The sequence below is a fragment of the Heptranchias perlo genome, chromosome 12 (assembly GCF_035084215.1).
Source record: "Heptranchias perlo isolate sHepPer1 chromosome 12, sHepPer1.hap1, whole genome shotgun sequence".
NCBI classification, from domain to species: domain Eukaryota; kingdom Metazoa; phylum Chordata; class Chondrichthyes; order Hexanchiformes; family Hexanchidae; genus Heptranchias; species Heptranchias perlo.
Genome location: NC_090336.1, coordinates 69867305 through 69893199, shown reverse-complemented (window position 1 = coordinate 69893199; position 25895 = coordinate 69867305). Strand labels below are relative to the sequence as shown.

The following is a 25895-nucleotide window of genomic DNA, read 5'->3' as shown; positions in this document are numbered from 1 at the left end:
ACGTGCCGTGCCGTGGTGGGAGTGCTGAGCGGGGACCTCTCCAAGAAGAGGTCACGTTCGCACACCAACCTGGTGAGACGGTGTTGACTGTCAGCTTCCACCTCGTCCTCTCAGCTTGTGGGGTTGGGTCCGGGGTGTTTGAGTGACATGGGACGGAAAGTAATAAAATCACTCGTGTAAAATAACATGAGTCACTGTACATGCTGTTTCTCGCAGTTTTACGAGCGATTAGCTCACTGAGCGAGTTTGCATGTCAGTTTTGCTTTAGACGTTATGTAAAGTAGGGAATATCTGAAATTCACCTTTTGATGTAAGGTACTGTACAGTTCAAAATCAATAGAAGAGCTATCTTAAGGACTGAACAAAAGGGAGTGTTTAGGAGAAATTTGCTTTTTACATGTATATGCAAAGCTTTTTCAGGACACTGGAATATCCTGTTAGAAACAGCGGGAGAAGCAGAATCCAAAATAGCTTTTAAAAGGAACGATGAGAAATATTCAAAAATAAAAGTTGCAGGGGGGAAAAGGCAGGGGAATGGGCGACCAAGTGGGATAGAATCATAGAATCATAGAAGTTTACAACATGGAAACAGGCCCTTCGGCCCAACATGTCCATGTCGCCCAGTTTATACCACTAAGCGAGTCCCAATTGCCTGCACTTGGCCCATATCCCTCTATACCCATCTTACCCATGTAACTGTCCAAATGCTTTTTAAAAGACAAAATTGTACCCGCCTCTACTACTGCCTCTGGCAGCTCGTTCCAGACACTCACCACCCTTTGAGTGAAAAAATTGCCCCTCTGGACCCTTTTGTATCTCTCCCCTCTCACCTTAAATCTATGCCCCCTCGTTATAGACTCCCCTACCTTTGGGAAAAGATTTTGACTATCTACCTTATCTATGCCCCTCATTATTTGATCGACTTTTATAGGTCTTTCAGAAAGCTGGCACAGGAACGATGCTGTTACATTTTAACGCGGTAGTTTTTTTGTATTCACCAAGGGGTCAGTAGTCTGGTGGGACAGATCGACTCGCCCTCTACAGATACCACGCCCCCCCACTGATTTTCATTGCCGTGTGGAGTGCATCGAACCGGAATTGTGTGGGTGTTTTTGATTTGCTAACTGTTTTATACCGAGCGGATTCATCTTCTCTCGTCTTGTAAAGAAAACTCTCGAAAGCTTCCATTTCCCTTTTTTGTCTTTTGGTAATGACTATCCCTCGATTAATGTTTAATTGATCCCGAAAGGAACCTGCTCTCTGATTATACTGTCCACCCTTGCACAAATCGGAACAAGGGAAGAGCATCCGATCAATCCCAACTAAATAAGTAACTGTGCGTGCTGCTCAATGAAGGATTAATGATATTTATTACCAAATGCAAAGGGAATGCAATTAATTTAAGGATTACAAAAATTCTCATAACCCTCATTTTAAAATAGCCAAACCTGCCGATTGGTTCTCAGTCAGGTGTTTGGTGGATTTGACCAGTTTGTTGTACTAATAACCACTGCCTCACGGTGACCGAACAAGTCGTCGTTCTGCTCGACGATTCCGTGATTCTTATATAGGAACAAGCTGCTTTCCTCCACGTGCAGCATTTTTGTAACCTCCCGAGGGCAAGAAGCCAAGGAGGGGGGATTAGTGCCCGATTGAACATAGGAACAGGAGTAGGCCATTCAGCCCCTCGTGCCTGCTCCGCCATTTGATAAGATCATGGCTGATCTGTGATCTAACTCCATATACCTGCCTTTGGCCCATATCCCTTAATACCGTTGGTTGCCAAAAAGCTATCTATCTCAGATTTAAATCTAGCAATTGAGCTAGTATCAATTGCCATTTGCGGAAGAGAGTTCCAAACTTCTACCACCCTTTGTGTGCAGAAATGTTTTCTAATCTCGCTCCTGAAAGGTCTGGCTCTAATTTTTAGACTGTGCCCCCTACTCCTAGAATCCCCAACCAGCGGAAATAGTTTCTCTCTATCCACCCTATCTGTTCCCCTTAATATCTTATAAACTTCGATCAGATCACCACTTAACCTTCAAAACTCCACAGAATACAACCCCAATTTGTGTAATCTCTCCTCGTAACTTAGCCCTTGAAGTCCGGGTATCATTCTAGTAAACCTACGCTGCACTCCCTCCAAGGCCATTATGTCCTTCCGAAGGTGCGGTGCCCAGAACTGCTCACAGTACTCCAGGTGCGGTCTAACCAGGGTTTTGTATAGCTGCAGCATAACTTCTGCCCCCTTGTACTCCAGTCCTCTAGATATAAAAGCCAGCATTCAATTAGCCTTCTTGATTATTTTCTGCACCTGTTCATGACACTTCAATGATCGATGTACCTGAACCCCTAAGTCCCTTTGGACATCCACTGTTTTTAACTTTTTACCATTTAGAAAGTATCCTGTTCTATCCTTTTTTGATCCAAAGTGGATGACCTCACATTTGTCTACATTGAATTCCATTTGCCACAGTTTTGCCCATTCACCTAATCTATCAATATCCCTTTGTAATTTTATGTTTTCATCTACACTGCTTACAATGCCACCAATCTTTGTGTCATCGGCAAACTTAGATATGAGACTTTCTATGTCTTCATCTAAGTCGTTAATAAATATCGTGAATAATTGAGGCCCCAAGACAGAACCCTGCGGGACTCCACTAGTCACATCCTGCCAATGTGAGTACCTACCCATTATCCCGACTCTCTGTCGCCTTTCGGTCTTACTGGTCTTTGGTTTCACAGCCTGGACCGTTGATTTACAGTCCGATATTGGGTCACTTGAATTAAGCAGCGTTGAGCTTTGAGGATGGATTGTGCATCCGATTTTATCAGATGAAATTCTGCGATTTTTAACTTGTGTTTCAGGAGTTAAGTTCAGTGATTCTCTCTCTCTTTTCCCATGAAAACCATGGATTAGTGTCCTGACTGGTGACTGAAGTTAAGCTGTGCTGACTCGCACTGTTTTTTATTCATTCTTGGGATTTTCCACCAGTAATTTTGCCCCATCCCTCGTTCCCCAAAAGTCAACCACGTTGGTGTGGGGACTGGTGTCACATATAGGCCCAGAGCGGGAAAGGACGGCAGGTTTCCTTCCCTAAAGGACATTAATGAACCAGTTTTTATGACAATCTGAAAGCTTCATGGTCATTTTACTGACACCAGCTTTTTATTTCCAAAAGTTATTATTATTTCTTTTTAAACTGAATTTTAAATTCACAAAATCCCTCAGATAATGAAGCAGTCCGAGCCTGCATGCAGCAAGACCTGGACAACATCCAGGCTTGGGCTCATAAGTGGCAAGTAACATTCGCGCCAGGCAATGACCATCTCCAAAGAACCATCTAAGAGAGAGTCTAACCACCTCCCCTTGACATTCAACAGCATTACCATCGCCTAATCCCCCACCATCAACATCCTGGGGGTCACCATTGACTAGAAACTTAACTGGACCAGCCACATAAATACTGTGGCTACAAGAGCAGGTCAGAGGCTGGGTATTCTGCGGCGAGTGACTCACCTCCTGACTCCCCAAAGCCTTTCCACCATCTACAAGGCACAAGTCAGGAGTGTGATGGAATACTTTCCACTTGCCAGGATGAGTGCAGCTCCAACAACACTCAAGAAGCTCGACACCATCCAGGACAAAGCTTGATTAGCACCCCATCCACCACCCTAAACATTCACTCCCTTCACCACCGGCGCACAGTGGCTGCAGTGTGTACCATCCACAGGATGCACTGCAGCAACTCGCCAAGGCTTCTTTGACAGCACCTCCCAAACCCGCGACCTCTACCACCCAGAAGGACAAGGGCAGCAGGTACATGGGAACAACACCACCTGCACGTTCCCCTCCGAGTCACACACCATCCCGACTTGGAAATATATCGGCCGTTCCTTCATCGTCGCTGGGTCAAAATCCTGGAACTCCCTTCCTAACGGCACTGTGGGAGAACCTTCACCACACGGACTGCAGCGGTTCAAGCAGGCGGCTCACCACCACCTTCTCAAGGGCAATTAGGGATGGGCAAAAATGCCGGCCTCGCCAGCGACGCCCACATCCCATGAACGAATTTTTTAAAATGCCACAGTGGGATTTGAACTTGTGTTCCTCTGGCTTATCACTCTAGGCCTCTGGATAATATAACCACGACACTACTGTACCCCGGACTGACTGTTAATCTGCTGTTAAACATTATCAGTAACTTTTGTAGGGTTTTTTAAATTCTTAATCTCCACAAAGAATCTTTTGTACTGATATAAACAAACTAGCTTCTATTAATCTCTCAACTGCATCATCACACACAGCTGCAAAAAAATGAAAATCTGTAAACAAGGATAATATTCCCAAATGTTTCACAAATGTTCTCACAAAACTACACTTGATTTCTGCCCAGCAGACTGTTGCAGAAGAAAGTGAAGTTCCATCAGTCCATTGTAAAGCGGATGTTATCACCGTCCATGTATTAACAGTCATGCATGGGGGCACACATTTCCAGTCCAATAACTTTGCTTCCCGTTGTTAGGATTTTTTGTCAAACTTCCCTGTCGGTATTTGCCATCGAAAGTTGCTATGTCAACATTTCCCCTACATCTTTACTATATCAATTGTCACGGTGTAGTTACAAGCCCTGGTCACAGGGTGGTGCAGTGGAGTGAGTTCCTCCAGTCCCTCTCCCAACTTTGTCGCCATCTTATAAAATCGTAGGTTACAGCGCGGAAGGAGGCCATTCGGCCCGTTGGGTCCCTGCCGGCTCTTTGCAAGAGCAATCCAGCTAGTTACACTCCCCCGCCCTATCCCCGTAGCCCTGCAAATGTTTTCCTTTCAAATACTTATCCAGTTCCTTTATTGAAGGCCATGATTGAATCTGCCTCCACCATTCCCTCGGGCAGTGCATTCCAGATCCTAACCACTCACTGTGTAAAAAAATGTTTTTCCTCATGTCACCTTTGGTTCTTTTGCCAATCACCTTAAATCTATGTCCTCTGGTTCTTGACCCTTCCGCCAATGGGAACAGTTTCTCTCTATCTATTCTGTCTAGACCCTTCATGATTTTGAACACCTCTATCAAATCTCCTCGCAACCGTCTCTGTTCCAAGGAGAACAACCCCAGCTTCTCCAGTCTATCCACGTAACTAAAGTCCCTCATCCCTGGAACCATTCTAGTAAATCTCTTCTTCACCCTCTCTAAGGCCCTCACATCCTTCCTAAAGTGCGGTGCCCAGAACTGGACACATAGCTCCAGTTGTGGCCGAACCACTGTTTTATAAAGATTCAACATAACTTCCATACTTTTGTACTCTATGCCTCTATTTCTAAAGCCCAGGGGCCCATATGCTTTTTTAACCGCTTTCTCAATCTGCCCTGCCACCTTCAACGATTTGTGTACATATAGCCCCAGATCTCTCTGTTCCTGTACCCCTTTTAGAGCTGTGCCCTCTAGTTTATATTGCCTCTCCTCATTCTTCCTACTGAAATGTATCGCCTTGCATTTTTCTGTGTTAAATTTCATCTGCCACGTGTCCGCCCATTCCACCAGCCTGTCTATATCCTCTTGAAGTCCATCACTATCCTCCTCACTGTTCACTACCCTTCCAAGTTTTGTGTCATCTGTAAATTTTGAAATTGTGCCCTGTACACCCAAGTCCAAGTCATTAATATATATCCAGGAAAGCAGAGGTTCCAGCACTGACCCCTGGGGAACACCACTCTGCACCTCCCTCCAGTCCGAAAAACAACCGTTCACCACTACTCTCTGTTTCCTGTCACTCAGACAATTCTGTATCCATGCTGCTACAGCCCCCTTTATTCCATGGGCTTCAGTCTTGATGACAAGCCTATTATGCGGCACTTTATCAAACACCTTTTGAAAGTCCAGATACACCACATCAACTGCATTACCCTCATCTACCCTCTCAGATACCTCATCAAAAAACTCTATCAGGTTAGTTAAACACGATTTGCCTTTAACAAATCCATGCTGGCTTTCCCCAATCAAACTTGTCCAAGAGACTACTAATTCTGTCCCGGATTATCGTTTCTAAAAGTTTCCCCACCACCGAGGTTAAACTGACTGGGCCTGTAGTTGCTGGGTTTATCCTTACACCCTTTTTTGAACAAGGGTGTAACATTTGCAATTCTCCAGTCCTCTGGCACCACCCCCATATCTAAGGCTGTTTGGAAAATTATGGCCAGTACCTCCGCAATTTCCACCCTTACTTCCCTCAGCAACCTAGGATGCATCCCATTCCGGACCGGTGACTTATCTACTTTAAGTACAGCTAGCCTTTCTAGTACCTCCTCTTCATCAATTATTAGCCCATCCAGTATCTCAACAATATCTTCCTTTACTGAGACTCTGGCAGCATCTTCTTCCTTGGTAAAGACAGATGTAAAATACCCATTTAGTACCTCGGCCATCCTCTCTGCCTCCATGAGTAGATCTCCTTTTTGGTCCCTAATTGGCCCCACCCCTCCTCTTACTACCCGTTTACTGTTTACACGCCTGTAGAAGACTTTTGGATTCCCTTTTATGTTGGCTGCCAGTTGATTCTCATGCTCTCTCTTTGCCCCTCTTATTTCCTTTTTCACTTCCCCTCTGAACTTTCTATATTCAGCCTGGTTCTCACTTGTGTTATCAACCTGACATCTGTCATATGCCCCTTTTTTCTGCTTCATCTTACTCTCTATCTCTTTTGTCATCCAGGGAGCTCTGGCTTTGGTTGTCCTACCTTTCTCCCTCGTGGGAATGTACCTAGACTGTACCCGAACCATCTCCTCCTTAAAGGCCGCCCATTGTTCTATTACAGTTTTCCCTGCCAATCTTTGATTCCAATTTACCCGGGCCAGATCTGTTCTCATCCCATTGAAATTGGCCCTCCTCCAATTGAGTATTTTTACTTTAGAGTGGTCCGTGTCCTTTTCCATAGCTATTCTAAACCTTATGATACTGTGATCGCTGTTCCCTAAATGTTCCCCCACTGACATTTGCTCTACTTGGCCTGCCTCATTCCCAAGAACCAAGTCCAGCAATGCCTCCTTCCTCATTGGGCTGGAAACATACTGGTCAAGAAAGTTCTCCTCAACACACTTCAAAAATTCCTCCCGTTCAGTGTCCGTTATTATTACTATTAGGATAGTTGAAGTCCCCGTTATCACTATTCTATGGCTTTTGCACCTCTCTGTAATTTCCCTGCAAATTTGCTCCTCTATATCCTTCCCACTAGTTTGTGGCCTATAGAATACACCCAGTAGTGTAATGGCACCTCTATTGTTTCTTAACTCTAACCAAATAGATTCTAACCAAAAAAGATGAACACCTTGTAGTCAGGAATATTTGGTTGGGGATTCTAGGAGTAGGGGGCACAGTCTGAAAATTAGAGCCAGACCTTTCGGGAGCGAGATTAGAAAACATTTCTACACACAAAGGGTTGTCGAAGTTTGGAACTCTCTTCCGCAAACGGCAATTGATACTAGCTCGATTGCTAAATTTAAATCTGAGATAGATAGCTTTTTGGCAACCAAAGGTATTAAGGGATATGGGCCAAAGGCAGGTATATGGAGTTAGATCACAGATCAGCCATGATCTTATCAAATGGCGGAGCAGGCACGAGAGGCTCCTGTTACTATGTTCTTATGTTGCCATATTGATAAACCGAATACACGTAAAAGTAGAGAATTGTTAAATGTAGATCTACTTTTATCTGTTTGAAAGTGGAGGCCAAATGGCCAGAAATGAAACCAGATACCTGACTAACCTTTTGGTTTGACAATTCCTCTTGTGATTTTATCGGCTCTGTTGTTGTGTTTTTTTTTTGTTTTTTGCATGGGTTTGCTGCTTCTGTTTGTCTTGCCGCTCTTTAATTCTCCCTCTCTTGCTGCAATTATTCTCCTTTTACTTCTACACATGGCTTGCTACTTTTCGGGGACGTTTGAAGAACACGGCAGGAGTGCGAGTGCTCCAAATTTAGGTACTGTACTTTTTGCCGGAGAGCTTTCCGCTCTCAGTTTTGGGTGAATATGAAATGTAGATACCGACAATTGAATTTTGTTACAGCGAGAGTGAAACTCGCATCTGCACGGGATCGGGAATGGGTGAATTCCAGGCATTTCTCATCGGTGGATTAGACGCGGTTATGCCCGTGGTCTAACTCACACCCAGTCCCGTTCACCCATCACCCCTCTGCCCGCTGACCTACATCGGCTCCCGGTCCGGGAACACCTCGATTTTTAAATTTCTCATCCTTGTTTTCAAATCCCTCCACGGCCCTCGGGTGGAATGTGAGCTGTGAGGAGGATGCAAAGAGGCTCCAATGTGATTTAGACAAGTTGGGTGAGTGGGCAAGAACATGGCAGATGCAGTATAACGTGGATAAATGTGAGGTTATCCACTTTGGTTCTAAAAACAGAAAGGCTGATTATTCCCTGAATGGTGATAGATTGGGAAAAGGGGAGGTGCAACGAGACCTGGGTGTCCTTGTACACCAGTCACTGAAAGCGAGCATTCAGGTGCAGCAAGCAGTTAGGAAGGCGAATGGTATGTTGGCCTTCATTGCAAGAGGATTTGAGTACAGGAGCAGGGATGTCTTACTGCAGTTGTACAGGGCCGTGGTGAGACCACATCTGGAGTATTGTGTGCAGTTTTGGTCTCCTTATCTGAGGAAGGATGTCCTTGCCATGGAGGGAGTGCAATGAAGATTTACCAGACTGATTCCTGGGATGGCAGGACTGACGTATGAGGAGAGATTGGGTCGACTAGGCCTATACTCACTAGCGTTTAGAAGAATGAGAGGTGATCTCATCGAAACATATAAAATTCTAACAGGACTAGACAGACTAGATGCAGGGAGGATGTTCCCGATGGCTGGGGAGTCCAGAACCAGGGGTCACAGTCTCAGGATACGGGGTATGCCATTTAGAAGCGAGATGAGGAGAAATTTCTTCACTCAGAGGGTGGTGAACCTGTGGAATTCTCTACCACAGAAGGCAGTGGAGGCCAAGTCATTAGATGTACTCAAGAAGGAGATAGATATATTTCTAAAGGGATCATGGGATATGGGGAAAAAGCGGGAACAGGTTACTGAGTTAGATGATCAGCCATGATCATTTTGAATGGTGAAGCAGGCCTGAAGGGCCGAACGGCCTACTCTTGCTCCTATTTTCTATGTTTCTATGTTTCCCTATCTCTGTAACCTCCTCCAGCCCTACAACCCTCCCAAGATCTCTGCGCTCCTCCAATCCTGGCCTCTTGCACATCCCTGATTTTCATCGCTCCACCATTGGCGGCCGTGCCTTCAGCTGCCTAGGCCCTAAAGCTCTGGAATTCCCTCCCTAAACCTCTCCGCCTCACTAACCCCCCTCTCTCTCCTCCTTTAAGACGGCCCTTAAAACCTACCTCTTTGACCAAGCTTTTGGTCACCTGTCCTAATGTCTCCTTATGTGGCTCGGTATCAAATTGCGTCTGATAATCGCTCCTCTGAAGAACCTTGGGATGTTTTACTACGTTAAAGGCGATATATAAATGCAAGTTGTTGTTGCCCATACAATCTCCAGTTTATTTATTAGTCTTTCTTGCAGAAAGGACGAAGAAAAATTGACGGCATTCAATTGAAGCCAGGCAGTTAAGAATCAGGGCGGCAATGTCATCTGCTCCCACCTGTTAAAACACAATAGGGCTGTTAAAATCGGCCCTATTGTATTGTGGCGTCTCACAAGAACATAAGAACATAAGAAATAGGAGCAGGAGTAGGCCAATTGGCCCCTCGAGCCTGCTCTGCCATTCAATAAGATCATGGCTGATCTGATCCCAACCTCAAATCTAAATTCATGTCCAATTTCCTGCCCGCTCCCCGTAACCCCTAATTCCCTTTACTTCTAGGAAACTGTCTATTTCTGTTTTAAATTTATTTAATGATGTAGCTTCCACAGCTTCCTGGGGCAGCAAATTCCACAGACTTACCACCCTCTGAGTGAAGAAGTTTCTCCTCATCTCAGTTTTGAAAGAGCAGCCCCTTATTGTAAGATTATGCCCCCTAGTTCTAGTTTCACCCATCCTTGGGAACATCCTTACCGCATCCACCCGATCAAGCCCCTTCACAATCTTATATGTTTCAATAAGATCGCCTCTCATTCTTCTGAACTCCAATGAGTAGCCTCCTCCAGCCCTACAAGAACAATGCATTTCTCCAACCCTGGCCTCTTGTCCGTCCCCCACTTTCTTCACCCCATCATTGGCGGCTGTGCTTTCAGCCGTCTCGGCCCCAAGCTCTGCAATTCCTGCCCTAAATCTCTCCGCCTCTGTCCCCTCCTTTAAGACGCTCCTTAAAAACCTATCTCTTTGACCAAGCTTTTGGTCCTTTTGTCCCCTCCTTTGGCTGTGTGTCAATTTTTTTTTTGTCTGATTACGCTCCTGTGAAGCGTTTTTCTGCGTTAATGTCGCTATATGAATCAAGTAGTTGTTAAGGCATTGGTGTTGTGACTAGATCTTTTTACCTTTTGTCTGTAGCGTGAGTGGTAAGGGAGAGGGGAAATACTGTTGGCCAGCACAGGGCACAGCCCTGGCTACGAGCTGTTGGTAGAGTATCTGCCCAATCTGCCGAGCGTCTGTCACTTAGCCCCTCTGCTACTTTCTTGTGCAGAGCCACGTGGGTGTGCGCAGATCTACGATGCCAGAGCTTTGCCAAGCTGGACGCCAACCAACAATAGCTCGCCAGTGTTAATTTATCTCCAGGTCTGCCAACGGGTCAGGCAGCTCTCAAGATGTTTGAGGCCCAAACTGCTCACTCTTCTCCGACCGTACCTACTAGCTGAGCGCACTGCCATACCTCACCGGAGCGCACTGCCATACGTCACCAGAGCGCACTGCCATACCTCACCGGAGCGCACTGCCATACCTCACCGGAGCGCACTGCCATACACCACCGGAGCGCACTGCCATACGTCACCGGAGCGCACTGCCATACACCACCGGAGCGCACTGCCATACACCACCGGAGCGCACTGCCATACACCACCGGAGCGCACTGCCATACGTCACCGGAGCGCACTGCCATACACCACCGGAGCGCACTGCCATACACCACCGGAGCGCACTGCCATACACCACCGGAGCGCACTGCCATACACCACCGGAGTGCACTGCCATACACCACCGGAGCGCACTGCCATACACCACCGGAGCGCACTGCCATACCTCACCGGAGCGCACTGCCATACACCACCGGAGCGCACTGCCATGCACCACCGGAGCGCACTGCCATACCTCACCGGAGCGCACTGCCATACACCACCGGAGCACAGTGCCATACACCACCGGAGCGCACTGCCATACACCACCGGAGCGCACTGCCATACACCACCGGAGCGCACTGCCATACACCACCGGAGCGCACTGCCATACCTCACCGGAGCGCACTGCCATACACCACCGGAGCGCACTGCCATACCTCACCGGAGCGCAGTGCCATACACCACCGGAGCGCACTGCCATACCTCACCGGAGCGCAGTGCCATACACCACCGGAGCGCAGTGCCATACCTCACCGGAGCGCACTGCCATACACCACCGGAGCGCACTGCCATACCTCACCGGAGCGCACTGCCATACACCACCGGAGCGCAGTGCCATACCTCACCGGAGCGCACTGCCATACACCACCGGAGCGCACTGCCATACCTCACCGGAGCGCACTGCCATACACCACCGGAGCGCAGTGCCATACACCACCGGAGCGCACTGCCATACCTCACCGGAGCGCACTGCCATACACCACCGGAGCACACTGCCATACACCACCGGAGCGCACTGCCATACACCACCGGAGCGCAGTGCCATACACCACCGGAGCGCACTGCCATACACCACCGGAGCGCACTGCCATACCTCACCGGAGCGCACTGCCATACACCACCGGAGCGCACTGCCATACACCACCGGAGCGCACTGCCATACCTCACCGGAGCGCAGTGCCATACCTCACCGGAGCGCACTGCCATACACCACCGGAGCGCAGTGCCATACACCACCGGAGTGCACTGCCATACACCACCGGAGCGCACTGCCATACACCACCGGAGCGCACTGCCATACCTCACCGGAGCGCACTGCCATACACCACCGGAGAGCACTGCCATACCTCACCGGAGCGCACTGCCATACACCACCGGAGAGCACTGCCATACCTCACCGGAGCGCACTGCCATACACCACCGGAGCGCACTGCCATACACCACCGGAGCGCACTGCCATACACCACCGGAGCGCACTGCCATACACCACCGGAGAGCACTGCCATACCTCACCGGAGCGCACTGCCATACACCACCGGAGCGCACTGCCATACACCACCGGAGCGCACTGCCATACACCACCGGAGCGCACTGCCATACCTCACCGGAGCGCAGTGGGATTAGACTGGGTGGGATATTAAAGGGTACGGGGAGTAAGCAGGAAGTGGGATTAGACTGGGTGGGATATTAAAGGGTATGGGGAGTGAGCGGGAGAGTGGGATTAGACTGGGTGGGATATTAAAGGGTATGGGGAGTGAGTGGGAGAGTGGGATTAGACTGGGTGGGATATTAAAGGGTATGGGGAGTGAGTGGGAGAGTGGGATTAGACTGGGTGGGATATTAAAGGGTACGGGGAGTAAGCAGGAAGTGGGATTAGACTGGGTGGGATATTAAAGGGAATGGGGAGTGAACGGGAGAGTGGGATTCGACTGGGTGGGATATTAAAGGGTACGGGGAGTGAGCAGGAGAGTGGGATTAGACTGGGTGGGATATTAAAGGGTACGGGGAGTGAGCACGGAGTGGGATATTAAAGGGTACGGGGAGTGAGGGGGAGAGTGGGATTAGACCGGGAGACTCATGGACAGGAGTATCCATGGTGATCGGATGGGCTGTGGAGTCTGTTTATGGGTTGGAACAGTCTCCGATTCTGACATTTATTGAAACGCTTTGTATCGGAGTGATCACTTGTGACTCTGTAAGGAGTAACGGCATCCTCCAAAAGACCGGTCATCATTCCAAAGATTGGGTGAGAAGACACTCGTAGATCCCCTGGCCAATCGCAGGATTTTTAAATAACCATGTCAATCCACCAATACTTCCGTCCACCTGAGAGGGAAGACAAGGCCTCGGTTTGAGCTCTCATCTGAGAGACGGCACCTCAGACAGTGCAGCACTCCCTCGGTACTGCACTGGGAGCGTCAGCCTGGATTATGGGCTCCAGTCTCTGGAGTGGAACTACGAACGCACAACCCTCTGACATCAGAGGTGAGAGTGCGCCCCACTGAGCCACACCAGCAGAGGGGTATTGCGAGATTTTTATTAAATGCGCGTCCATTAATCTCTGCCTGCAGTAGCCGCTCAGCCATGGTGTGGAGCGAGCCTGTTGCTGGAGATGGCGACAGAAGAGCTGTTCAGAGGCAGCGCAAATGTTGTCTTGTTTGTGTTTCGCTGCGTTAATGTACTCGTATTGAAATCTTTTCCACGTTAGGAGAAGCCGAGCAAAGTGTCGACTCCACGTTTAGCTCGCCTGACCTTTCACCCCTCTCCTCAACTCCAGACGCCGACCAGTTCCCTTCGATTTCACCGGAGAATAAAAAGAACAGCAAGGGCTTCAAGAAATTCCTGGGAAAGTGAGTCATTTGAATCTCAATGTGTCCAACGTGCAAGATGATTACAGTCCAACCAATGGACGTTACCTTTAACAATCCAACGAACAGGGAGACCTCTGTCTCCAGTGACATCGTCATGGTGTCAATGAAACACACAAGTTTATTATGTGTAATTGTTGAAAGTTCTTTCGAAGCGAATATAATCTGATTGTGGGATGTAGCTGACCCTGGTAAGGCTGTGTTTTTTTTTTAGTCGTTCATGGGATGTGGGCGTCGCTGGCGAGGCCGGCATTTATTGCCCATCCCCTAATTGCCCCTTGAGAAGGTGGTGGTGAGCCGCCTTCTTGAACCGCTGCAGTCCGTGTGGTGACGGTTCTCCCACAGTGCTGTTAGGAAGGGAGTTCCAGGATTTTGACCCAGCGACGATGAAGGAACGGCCGATATATTTCCAAGTTGGGATGGTGTATGACTCGGAGGGGAACGTGCAGGTGGTGCTGTTCCCATGCGCCTGCTGCCCTTGTCCTTCTGGGTGGTAGAGGTCGCGGGTTTGGGAGGTGCTGTCGAAGAAGCCTTGGCGAGTTGCTGCAGTGCATCCTGTGGATGGTACACACTGCAGCCACGGTGCGGCCATTAAATTCACCACGGAAAGTTAGGGCTGGAATTTGACAGAGTAAATACCTTTTTAACGATGTGATAATTGTTAATGCAATGCCAATCAATCTCTCTGGCCCAGAAAGGCAACAATTGAAACATGAGTTTCATTCCTGCAGGTTGTTCGAGATTTTTAAAACGTCAAATTTTACAATTATTAAACTTTTTTCTTACTTTTCCTTTCTGTCTCTTTCTCTCTCTCTTAATCCAATCTTTCTTTCCCTCTCTTTCTGCACCTGATTTGACTCGAATTCAACTTGTCTCCTTCTCTGTCGTTCCTCTCTTTATTTCTCAGTCCTTAAACCTCTTTGTTTAAGGAGATAGACTGTTGGTCCCATCGTTCACTAAGGTCCCAGATGCTCCTGTTGTCCTCGTTGTTATCTGCTCGCACTTCCAGCAAGTTACAGGGCAAAAAAAATTGAACGGTAGGGGTACAGGAAAATGTCTAACTAACAGGGCATGTCATGAGGTACCTCACCCCAGCCAGATATAAATGCACCAAAGGAAACCCCCTTCCTACCACTGTAGTATAAACAAACCAATCGAACTCTTAAAATCCGATAGAAACTGGGCCTCTCGTGCAGTTCAGCCTCCGTTCTCCGACCAAATACTTCAGTGCGGTCCGATTTTCTTTGTCTCCTCTTCCATCTTTTGCCCAGAATGAGAAGAACCCACTCGTCTTCGCTCCAGGACGATGACGAGGGCGGTTTGGAATTCAGAAGAGGCGGTCTTCGAGCGACAGCGGGACCCCGTTTAGCGAGGTCCAAAGAATCGTCAAGCCCAAGAATGTGAGTAACTGCCCGTTGCTGGCAAGCAACGTGAATTTCGATATAGATAATTGTGGGTTGGTGCATTTTAGTAGGAGGAGTAAGGAGGCCTCATACTGCTTGGATAATAAGAGTCTGAATGGGGTAGAGGAGCCGAGGGATCTGGGGGTACAGACGCACAAATCACTAAATGTATCGTCAGGTTGATAAGGCCATAAAAAATGCAAACCAAGCACTGAGGTTCATTTCTTGATGTTGTGACATCTCTTCACAATGTTGTGCCTTTGTTTAAGAAGGGCGGCAGGGAAAAGCCTGGGAACTACAGACCGGTGAGCCTGACATCTGTAGTGGGTAAGTTGTTAGAGGGTATTCTGAGGGACAGGATCTACAGGCATTTGGAGAGGCAGGGACTAATTAGGAACAGTCAGCATGGTTTTGTGAGAGGAAAATCATGTCTCACGAATTTGATTGAGTTTTTTGAAGGGGTAACCAAGAAGATAGATGAGGGCTGTGCAGTAGACGTGGTCTACATGGACTTCAGCAAAGCATTTGACAAGGTACCGCATGGTAGGTTGTTACATAAGGTTAAATCTCACGGGATCCAAGGTGAGGTAGCCAATTGGATACAAAATTGGCTTGATGACAGAAGACAGAGGGTGGTTGTAAAGGGTTGTTTTTCAAACTGGAGGCCTGTGTCCAGCGGTGTGCCTCAGGGATCGGTGCTGGGTCCGCTGTTATTTGTTATTTATATTCATGATTTGGATGAGAATTTAGGAGGCATGGTTAGTAAGTTTGCAGATGACACCAAGATTGGTGGCATTGTGGACAGTGAAGAAGGTTATCTAGGATTGCAACGGGATCTTGATAAATTGGGCCAGTGGGCTGATGAATGGCAGATGGAGTTTAATTTAGATAAATGTGAGGTGATGCATTTTGGTAGATCGAATCGGGCCAGGACCTACTCCGTTAATGGTAGGGCGTTGGGGAGAGTTAAAGAACAAAGAGATCTGGGAGTACAAGTTCATAGCTCCTTGAAAGTGGAGTAACAGGTGGATAGGGTGGTGAAGAAGGCATTCGGCATGCTTGGTTTCATTGGTCAGAACATTGAATACAGGAGTTAGGATGTCTTGATGAAGTTGCACAAGACATTAGTAAGGCCACACTTGGAATACTGTGTACAGTTCTGGTCACCCTATTATAGAAAGGATATTATTAAACTAGAAAGAGTGCAGAAAAGATTTACTAGGATGCTACCGGGACTTGATGGTTTGACTTATAGGGAGAGGTTAGACAGACTGGGACTTTAGGTGATCTTATAGAAGTCTATGAAATAATGAGGGGCATAGATAAGTTAGATAGTCAAAATCTTTTCCCAAAGGTCGGGGAGTCTATAACGAGGGGGCATAGATTTAAGGTGAGAGGGGAGAGATACAATGGGTCCAGAGGGGCAATTTTTTCACTCAAAGGGTAGTGAGTGTCTGGAACGAGCTGCCAGAGGCAGTAGTAGAGGCGGGTACAATTTTGTCTTTTAAAAAGCATTTGGACAGTTACATGGGTAAGATGGATATAGAGGGATATGGGCCAAGTGCAGGCAATTAGGACTAGCTTAGTGGTATAAACTGGGCGACATGGACATGTTGGGCCGAAGGGCCTGTTTCCATGTTGTAACTTCTATGATTCTATGATATGATTCTAGAGGGATAGAATTGAAAAGCAGAGAAGTTATGTTAAACTTGTATAGAATCTTAGTTAGATCACATGTGAACAGTTCTGGTCTCCATATTATAGAAAAGGATATGGAGACACTGGAGAAGGTGCAAAAAAGATTTACTGGGATGATACCAGACCTGAGAGGTTATATTTATCAGGAAAGGCTGAACAGGCTGGGGCTCTTTTCTCTAGAAAAGAGAAGGCTGAGGGGTGACCTGATAACATTATGAAGGGGTTTGACAGAGTAGATGCATAGAAGATGTTTCCATTTGTGTGGGGTGTCCAAAATTAGTGGACATAAATATAAGATAGTCACTAATAAATCCAAGGAGTAGTTGAGGCGAATAGTACATTTAAGAGGAAGCTGGATAAACACATGAGGGAGAAAGGAATAGAAGGATATCCTGATAGGGTGAGATGGAAGAGGGAGGGAGGAGGCTCGTGTGGAGCATAAACACCGGCATAGAAAATAGGAGCAAGAGTCGGCCATTTGGCCCTTCTGGCCTGCTCCCCCATTCAAAATGATCATGGCTGATCGTCTAACTCAGTACCCTGTTCCCGCTTTTTCCCTTGATCCCTTCAGCATTAAGAAATGTATCTATCTCCTTCTTGAATACATCTAATGACTTGGCCTCCACTGCCTTCTGTGGTAGAGAATTCCACAGGTTCACCACCCTCTGAGTGAAGAAATTTCTCTTCATCTCGCTTCTAAATGGCATACCCCGTATCCTGAGACTGTGACCCCTGGTTCTGGACTCCCCAGCCATCGGGAACATCCTCCCTGCATCCGGTCTGTCTAGTCCTGTTAGAATTTTATATGTTTCGATGAGATCACCTCTCATTCTTCTAAACTCTAGAGAATATAGGCCCAGTCGATCCAATCTCTCCTCATACGTCAGTCCTGCCATCCCAGGAATCAGTCTGGTAAACCTTCGTTGCACTCCCTCCATGGCAAGGACATCCTTCCTCAGATAAGGAGACCAAAACTGCACACAATACTCCAGATGTGGTCTCACCAAGGCTCTGTATAACTGCAGTAAGACATCCCTGCTCCTGTACTCAAATCCTCTTGCAATGAAGGCCAACATACCATTCACCTTCCTAACTGCTTGCTGCACCTGAATGCTCGCTTTCAGTGACTGGTGTACAAGGACACCCAGGTCTCGTTGCACCTCCCCTTTTCCCAATCTATCACCATTCAGGGAATAATCAGCCTTTCTGTTTTTAGAACCAAAGTGGATAACCTCACATTTATCCACGTTATACTGCATCTGCCATGTTCTTGCCCACTCACCCAACTTGTCTAAATCATATTGGAGCCTCTTTGCATCCTCCTCACAGCTCACATTCCACCCCAGCTTTGTGTCATCTGCAAACTTGGAAATGTTACATTTAGTTCCCTCATCCAAATCATTTATATATATTGTGAATAGCTGGGGCCCAAGCACTGATCCCTGCGGTACCCCACTAGTCACTGCCTGCCACCTGGAAAAAGACATGTTTATTCCTACTCTCTGTTTCCTGTCTGTCAACCAATTCTCAATCCATGCCAGTATATTCCCCCAATCCCATATGCTTTAATTTTGAACACTAACCTCTTGTGTGAAAATCCAAATACACCACATCCACTGGTTCTCCCCTATCTATTCTCCTAGTTACATCCTCAAAAAACTCCAGGAGATTTGTTAAGCATGATTTCCCTTTCATAAACCCATGCTGACTTTGTCCAATCCCGTTAATGCCTTCCAAGTGTTCTGTTATCACATCTTTTATAATAGATTCTACCATTTTCCCCACTACTGATGTTAGGCTAACTGGTCTGTAATTCCCTGTTTTTACTCTCCCTCCTTTTTTAAATAGTGGGGTTACATTTGCCACCCTCCAATCTGTAGGAACTGTTCCAGAGTCTATAGAATTTTGGAAGATGATCACCAATGCATCCACTATTTCCAGGGCCACTTCCTTTAGTACTCTGGGATGTAGATTATCAGGCCCTGGGGATTTGTCAGTCTTTAGCCTCATTAATTTCCCCAGCACTATTTTTTACTGATACTGATTTCCTTCAGTTCCTCCCTCTCACAAGACCCTTGGTTCCCTAACATTTCTGGGAGGTTATTTGTGTCCTCCTTTGTGAAGACAGAACCAAAGTATGTGTTTAATTGTCCTGCCATTTCTTTGTTCCCCATTATAATTTCCCCCATTTCTGACTGTAAGGGACCTACATTTGTCTTCACTAATCTTTTTCTCTTGACATATTTATAGAAGCTTTTACAGTCAGTTTTTATGTTCCCTGCTAGTTTAATCTCACTCTATTTTTCCCCTCTTAATCAATCTCTTTGTCCTCCTTTGCTGAATTCTGAACTGCTCCCAATCCTCAGGCTTGACAGAGGCTGTGAATTGTTTTAAAAAGGAATTTGTTTCTTGAAAATGAGGAATGTTAAAGGTTTCGGGGAGTGAGGGGGAGAGTTGGTTTAGACTGGGTGGGATATTAAAGGGTACGGGGAGTGAGCGGGAGTGGGATTAGGCTGGGTGGGATATTAAAGGGTACGGGGAGTGAGCGGGAGTGGGATTAGGCTGGGTGGGATATTAAAGGGTACGGGGAGTGAGCGGGAGTGGGATTAGGCTGGGTGGGATATTAAAGGGTACGGGGAGTGAGCGGGAGTGGGATTAGGCTGGGTGGGATATTAAAGGGTACGGGGAGTGAGCGGGAGTGGGATTAGACTGGGTGGGATATTAAAGGGTACGGGGAGTGAGGGGGAGAGTGGGATTAGACTGGGTGGGATATTAAAGGGTACGGGGAGTGAGGGGGAGAGTGGGATTAGACTGGGTGGGATATTAAAGGGTATGGGGAGTGAGGGGGAGTGGGATTAGACTGGGTGGGATATTAAAGGGTACGGGGAGTGAGCGGGAGTGGGATTAGGCTGGGTGGGATATTAAAGGGTACGGGGAGTGAGCGGGAGTGGGATTAGACTTGGTGGGATATTAAAGGGTATGGGGAGTGAGGGGGAGAGTGGGATTAGACTGGGTGGGATATTAAAGGGTACGGGGAGTGAGCAGGAGAGTGGGATTAGACTGGGTGGGATATTAAAGGGTACGGGGAGTGAGGGGGAGAGTGGGATTAGACTGGGTGGGATATTAAAGGGTACGGGGAGTGAGGGGGAGAGTGGGATTAGACTGGGTGGGATATTAAAGGGTACGGGGAGTGAGGGGGAGAGTGGGATTAGACTGGGTGGGATATTAAAGGGGACGGGGAGTGAGGGGGAGAGTGGGATTAGACTGGGTGGGATATTAAAGGGTACGGGGAGTGAGGGGGAGAGTGGGATTAGACTGGGTGGGATATTAAAGGGTATGGGGAGTGAGGGGGAGAGTGGGATTAGACTGGGTGGGATATTAAACGGTTTGGGGAGTGAGGGGGAGAGTGGGATTAGACTGGGTGGGATATTAAAGGGTATGGGGAGTGAGGGGGAGAGTGGGATTAGACTGGGTGGGATATTAAAGGGTACGGGGAGTGAGGGGGAGAGTGGGATTAGACTGGGTGGGATATTAAAGGGTACGGGGAGTGAGGGGGAGAGTGGGATTAGACTGGATGGGATATTAAAGGGTGTGGGGAGTGAGGGGGAGAGTGGGATTAGACTGGGTGGGATATTAAAGGGTACGGGGAGTGAGCAGGAGTGTGGGATTAGACTGGGTGGGATATTAAAGGGTATGAGGAGTGAGCAGGAGTGGGGGATTAGACTGGGTGGGATATTAAAGGGTGTGGGGAGTGAGCAGGAGAGTGGGATTAGACTGGGTGGGATATTAAAGGGTGTGGGGAGTGAGCAGGAGTGGGGGATTAGACTGGGTGGGATATTAAAGGGTACGGGGAGTGAGCAGGAGTGGGGGATTAGACTGGGTGGGATATTAAAGGGTGTGGGGAGTGAGCAGGAGTGGGGGATTAGACTGGGTGGGATATTAAAGGGTATGGGGAGTGGACGAGACTGGGATTTGACCGGGTAGCTCTGATGGAGAAAGACTGATGCGTCAAATGGCCAGTTTCTGTGCCGGTACATAGTTCTATGATTCTGCCTTTAAAGCTCCTGATTACATTAATTTTTCAGAGACCCGAATGCACCTTTCTCTCAGTGGACAATTGAGCAGGTCTGCACTTGGCTCCAGGACTGTGGGCTTGGTCAGTATGTGGCTTTGGCCAGGCAGTGGGTCACCTCTGGACAGACAGTGTTATCAGCAACACCTCAGGAGCTCGAGAAGGTAAGAGGCTCCCGTCATCTGAGGTCAAAGGAAAATAATACCAATATGTCAGTCGAAGCCCCATTGCTCCAAATAGCTTTGGATGTTGTGTATCAATTTAGCAATAGGAGGAGGCCAATCAACCCCTCGAGCCTGTTCCCCCATTCAATCAGATCATGGCTGATCTGCACCTCACCTCCCTCCACTCCATATCTCTTCATAACCTTACCCGCCAAAAATCTATCTATCTCAGTCTTGAAAGCTCCAATTGTCCTCCAGAGTCCACAACCTTTTGGGGCCGGACGGAATTCCACATTTCAACTGCAGGAGTTCCTCAGGGCAGTGTCCTAGGCCCAACCATCTTCAGCTGCTTCATCAATGACCTTCCCTCCATCACAAGGTCAGAAATGGGGATGTCCGCTGATGATTGCACAGTGTTCAGTTCCATTCGCAACCCCTCAAATAATGAAGCAGTCCGAGCCTGCATGCAGCAAGACCTGGACAACATCCAGGCTTGGGCTCATAAGTGGCAAGTAACATTCGTGCCAGATAAGTGCCAGGCAATGACCATCTCCAACAAGAGAGAGTCTAACCACCTCCCCCTGACATTCAACGGCATTACCATCACCGAATCCCCCACCATCAACATCCTGGGGGTCACCATTGACCAGAAACTTAACTGGACCAGCCATATAAATACTGTGGCTACGAGAGCAGGTCAGAGGCTGGGTATTCTGCAGCGAGTGACTCACCTCCTGACTCCCCAAAACCTTTCCACCTTCTACAAGGCACAAGTCAGGAGTGTGATGGAATACTCTCCACTTGCCTGGATGAGTGCAGCTCCAACAACACTCAAGAAGCTCGACACCATCCAAGACAAAGCAGCCCGCTTGATTGGCACCCCATCCACCACCCTAAACATTCACTCCCTTCACCACCGGCGCACTGTGGCTGCAGTGTGTACCATCCACAGGATTCACTGCAGCAACTCGCCAAGGCTTCTTCGACAGCACCTCCCAAACCCGCGACCTCTACCACCTAGAAGGACAAGAGCAGCAGGCACATGGGAACAACACCACCCGCACGTTCCCCCTCCAAGTCACACACCATCCCGACTTGGAAATATATCGGCCGTTCCTTCATCGTCGCTGGGTCAAAATCCTGGAACTCCCTTCCTAACAGCACTGTGGGAGAACCGTCACCACACGGACTGCAGCGGTTCAAGAAGGCGGCTCACCACCACCTTCTCAAGGGGCAATTAGGGATGGGCAATAAATGCCGGCCTCGCCAGCGACGCCCACATCCCATGAACGAATAAACAAAAAAAACTACCCTTTGCGGAAAAAGCGCTTCCTGATTTTTGCTACTGCACGGCCTAGTTCTAATTTTCAGATTGTTGGCCCCTCGTTCCTGATTTCCCCCTGGCCGGAGGAGTTTAAAATGTCCCTCGCAGAATTGCCGAGAGCAATGATTCATTCGCGGCTTTCTCTCGACGTGGGGCTCCGATCCCTCAAGACGGTTGCAGCGCTGACAGGGCGGCCTCTGGGCCCGTGGCAGTCCAGCCCTCGAGGCTCAGGCCTTCGTGCCTTTACTTCTGAACAAATCCCGCCCTTCAACAACAACTTGTACTTCTGTAGCGCCTTTAACATGGTGAAACGTTCCGTCACAGAGGCACTGTCAAAAAACTGGACACACACCGAGCCATCGAATATTATATCAGGAGGAGCGATCAAAAAGCTTTGTTCAAAGGGATGGGCCATGAGGTGGGTCTTTAAAAGGAGGTGGAGAGGTTTAGGGAGGGAATTCCAGAGCGTGGGACCTTGGCGGCTGAAGGCACGGCCGGCAATGGTGGGACAAAGGGAAGGGAGATGTGCAAGAGGCCAGACTTGGAGGTGCAGAGAGTTCGGGAGGGCTTATTTTGTGTGATTCTCGGACACCGGACGTATCGACAAGCAAGTCTCCCTCACTCACGGTAGTTTCGTTAATCAAAAGTAATTATTTTTAATGATGTTATCAGTCATACAAGCATTCATGAAGCATTCAGAAGGTTCACTCGGTTAATCCCGGGGATGAGGGGGCGGACGTATGAGGAGAGGTTGAGTAGATTGGGACTCTACTCATTGGAGTTCAGAAGAATGAGAGGCGATCTTATTGAAACATGTAAGATTGTGAAGGGGCTTGATCGGGTGGATGCGGTAAGGATGTTCCCAAGGATGGGTGAAACTAGAACTAGTGGGCATAATCTTAGAATAAGGGGCTGCTCTTTCCAAACTGAGATGAGGAGAAACTTCTTCACTCAGAGGGTGGTAGGTCTGTGGAATTTGCTGCCCCAGGAAGCTGTGGAAGCTACATCATGAAATAAATTTAAAACAGAAATAGACAGTTTCCTAGAAGTAAAGGGAATTAGGGGTTACGGGGAGCGGGCAAGAAATTGGACATGAATTTAGATTTGAGGTTAGGATCAGATCAGCCATGATCTTATTGAATGGCGGAGCAGGCTCGAGGGGCCGATTGGCCTACTCCTGCTCCTATTTCTTATGTTCTTATGTTAAAATCAAACCATACATATGACTTTCTTCTATAAAATCCCATTATACACTAAATAACTCGCAATGTTATTATGTAATGACTTAACAATTCATACCCACATCAGGCAAATTATTAATGCATCTACGACCTTTAAACCAAGGATTTAGCCCTCTGATCAGCTCTTCGGTACTCGAGGGCCTCGCCTTCTTGCGTGATGTTCGACCGCAGTGTGCGTTCCTTGTGACTGCCGGGTGGTGAAGAAGAGAAGAGGCTGTTCTTCTCCCAAAGCCGTCTTTTTATATTGTTTCTTTTTTAACCAGGATTGGGGCGGGTCGTTCTTCTTGTCCAATCGCTCCCTGTAGCTATGCCTCAATTATTAACATACTTCAGTGATTGACAGGTTAGGCTTTGGTCATGTGACTGGAGACCCTTTGATGGGGAAAAGGCCACGTGCTCCAACGATGGGTTGTGAAATGCCCCTTTACTCTCTCTCTTTATGGCCTTTCATGTAGAGATAGCCCCTTACATTTCTACACACAGACATTCTTAATGCTCTTGACTTCTCCAATTTTGATTGCTTCAGTGGCTTCAAATCCATTCCTTATACAACTTGACCATATCCATGGAAAGCCTGAGTTTCTAGTTGACGTTTTTACAAATCCCAGTTCTTTTGAACAGCTTACCAGATAGGAATGAGAGGCCCATGTTTTTTTTCCCCAACTATTATTGCTTTCCTGATCCCGAAGCCTTTGATGTACGACCCTGTTGCCTTTTCTTACATTACCCTCCCTGCTGTGTTGAAAAGCATCAGCTTCCAAAAGCCCATGTGTTTCATAAGCCTGACGACGCATCCAGCTCAATGTTAACCATCCGGCTTATTCATTCAATAATCGAGACATCTATCTGCAGGGCAATGTCTTCGATCCCGAAACTCAGACTTCTCCAATGCCATCAGAGTCGGTGAGGGATAGACAGGATTTGCGAGAGCACAGTTTACTGCGTCTGCAGGTTTTCAAATGCCTTTGCTTAAAAGGGGTACAGTCAACCCTTTCCTCCAAATATCTTTTCTGAAAGGGGTCTTGAACCCCACGTTGCAGGGCTGGAGGAGGTTAGTGAGATGGGAAGGGACGAATTGGTTCTTCAAACCAGCTGCATCGCAGGCCATCCGAACTGCAGCCCTGGGCCGCACGAGGCAATCCAACCCACAAAGCCCAGGCCTAACTGAGCTTACTCATTTTTTAGGCCTGGAGTTTTAGGAAAGGGCGATTCTAAACACTGTTGCCTCATTGGTGGATAAAACCCACACGAGAACTTCCAGATCTGTTAGTAACGTGCAAATTAACGTGGATTTAAATTTTACGTAGGCCCTGAGGTTCACATCCATTAGGCCCAGGAAGAACTGGCGGAGCAGGCTCGAGGGGCCGATTGGCCTTCTCCTGCTCCTATTTCTTATGTCTTATCTTAACTCTTGGACATTGTAAGAACATAAGAAATAGGAGCAGGAGTAGGCCAATCGGCCCCTCGAGCCTGCTCCGCCATTCAATAAGATCATGGCTGATCTGATCCTAACCTCAAATCTAAATTCATGTCCAATTTCCTGCCCGCTCCCCGTAACCCCTAATTCCCTTTACTTCCAGGAAACTGTCTATTTCTGTTTTAAATTTATTTCATGATGTAGCTTCCACAGCTTCCTGGGGCAGCAAATTCCACAGACCTACTACCCTCTGAGTGAAGAAGTTTCTCCTCATCTCAGTTTTGAAAGAGCAGCCCCTTATTCTAAGATTATGCCCCCTAGTTCTAGTTTCACCCATCCTTGGGAACATCCTTACCGCATCCACCCGATCAAGCCCCTTCACAATCTTATATGTTTCAATAAGATCGCCTCTCATTCTTCTGAACTCCAATGAGTAGAGTCCCAATCTACTCAACCTCTCCTCATATGTCCGCCCCCTCATCCCCGGGATTAACCGAGTGAACCTTCTTTGTACTGCCTCGAGAGCAAGTGTGTCTTTTCTTAAGTATGGACACCAAAACTGTATGCAGTATTGTGCGAGATGACTGGTTTGCGACCTGGCATCCCAATACAAGTAATCCAGATCGTGCGTTCCAAGTGATTATTCGGATCGGAATCGTCACAAGTCTGAGCAAAGGTACCTGGGACACACCCTGCAACGCCATACGCTATTCCAAGTATTATAGGGGGGAATTTCTATGGGGAATCTCTCACTTGTCCTCCATAACTTCAGGGAAAGAGCAACGGAAACCCCGGGGGAAAAAGTGGTGTTGACTCCGTTGTTTTGGGATTTCTGAGGCTGTTCTGTCAAACTTCCACCACTCTTCCCCCTCCCGACCCTGAAATTCAACCCCTGTGTCCTTACGTGTTGGTTGTGT

The 25895-nt window shown here is 47.7% G+C and overlaps 1 protein-coding gene across 10 annotated transcripts in view; it reads left to right on the top strand.

Annotated features, from left to right (window-relative positions):
• Positions 1–25895, top strand: part of ppfibp2b (PPFIA binding protein 2b) — a 270248-nt gene that overhangs the window by 221483 nt on the left and 22870 nt on the right. For 9 of the 10 annotated variants that reach the window (XM_067994225.1, XM_067994223.1, XM_067994222.1 and 6 more), the window contains 4 exons: positions 7942–7974; positions 13500–13641; positions 14931–15059; positions 20846–20996. In XM_067994225.1, the coding sequence (XP_067850326.1) occupies positions 7942–7974; positions 13500–13641; positions 14931–15059; positions 20846–20996 (455 nt within the window). The remainder of the gene's footprint in view (positions 1–7941; positions 7975–13499; positions 13642–14930; positions 15060–20845; positions 20997–25895) is intronic. The other variant, XM_067994226.1, reaches the window with a different exon arrangement.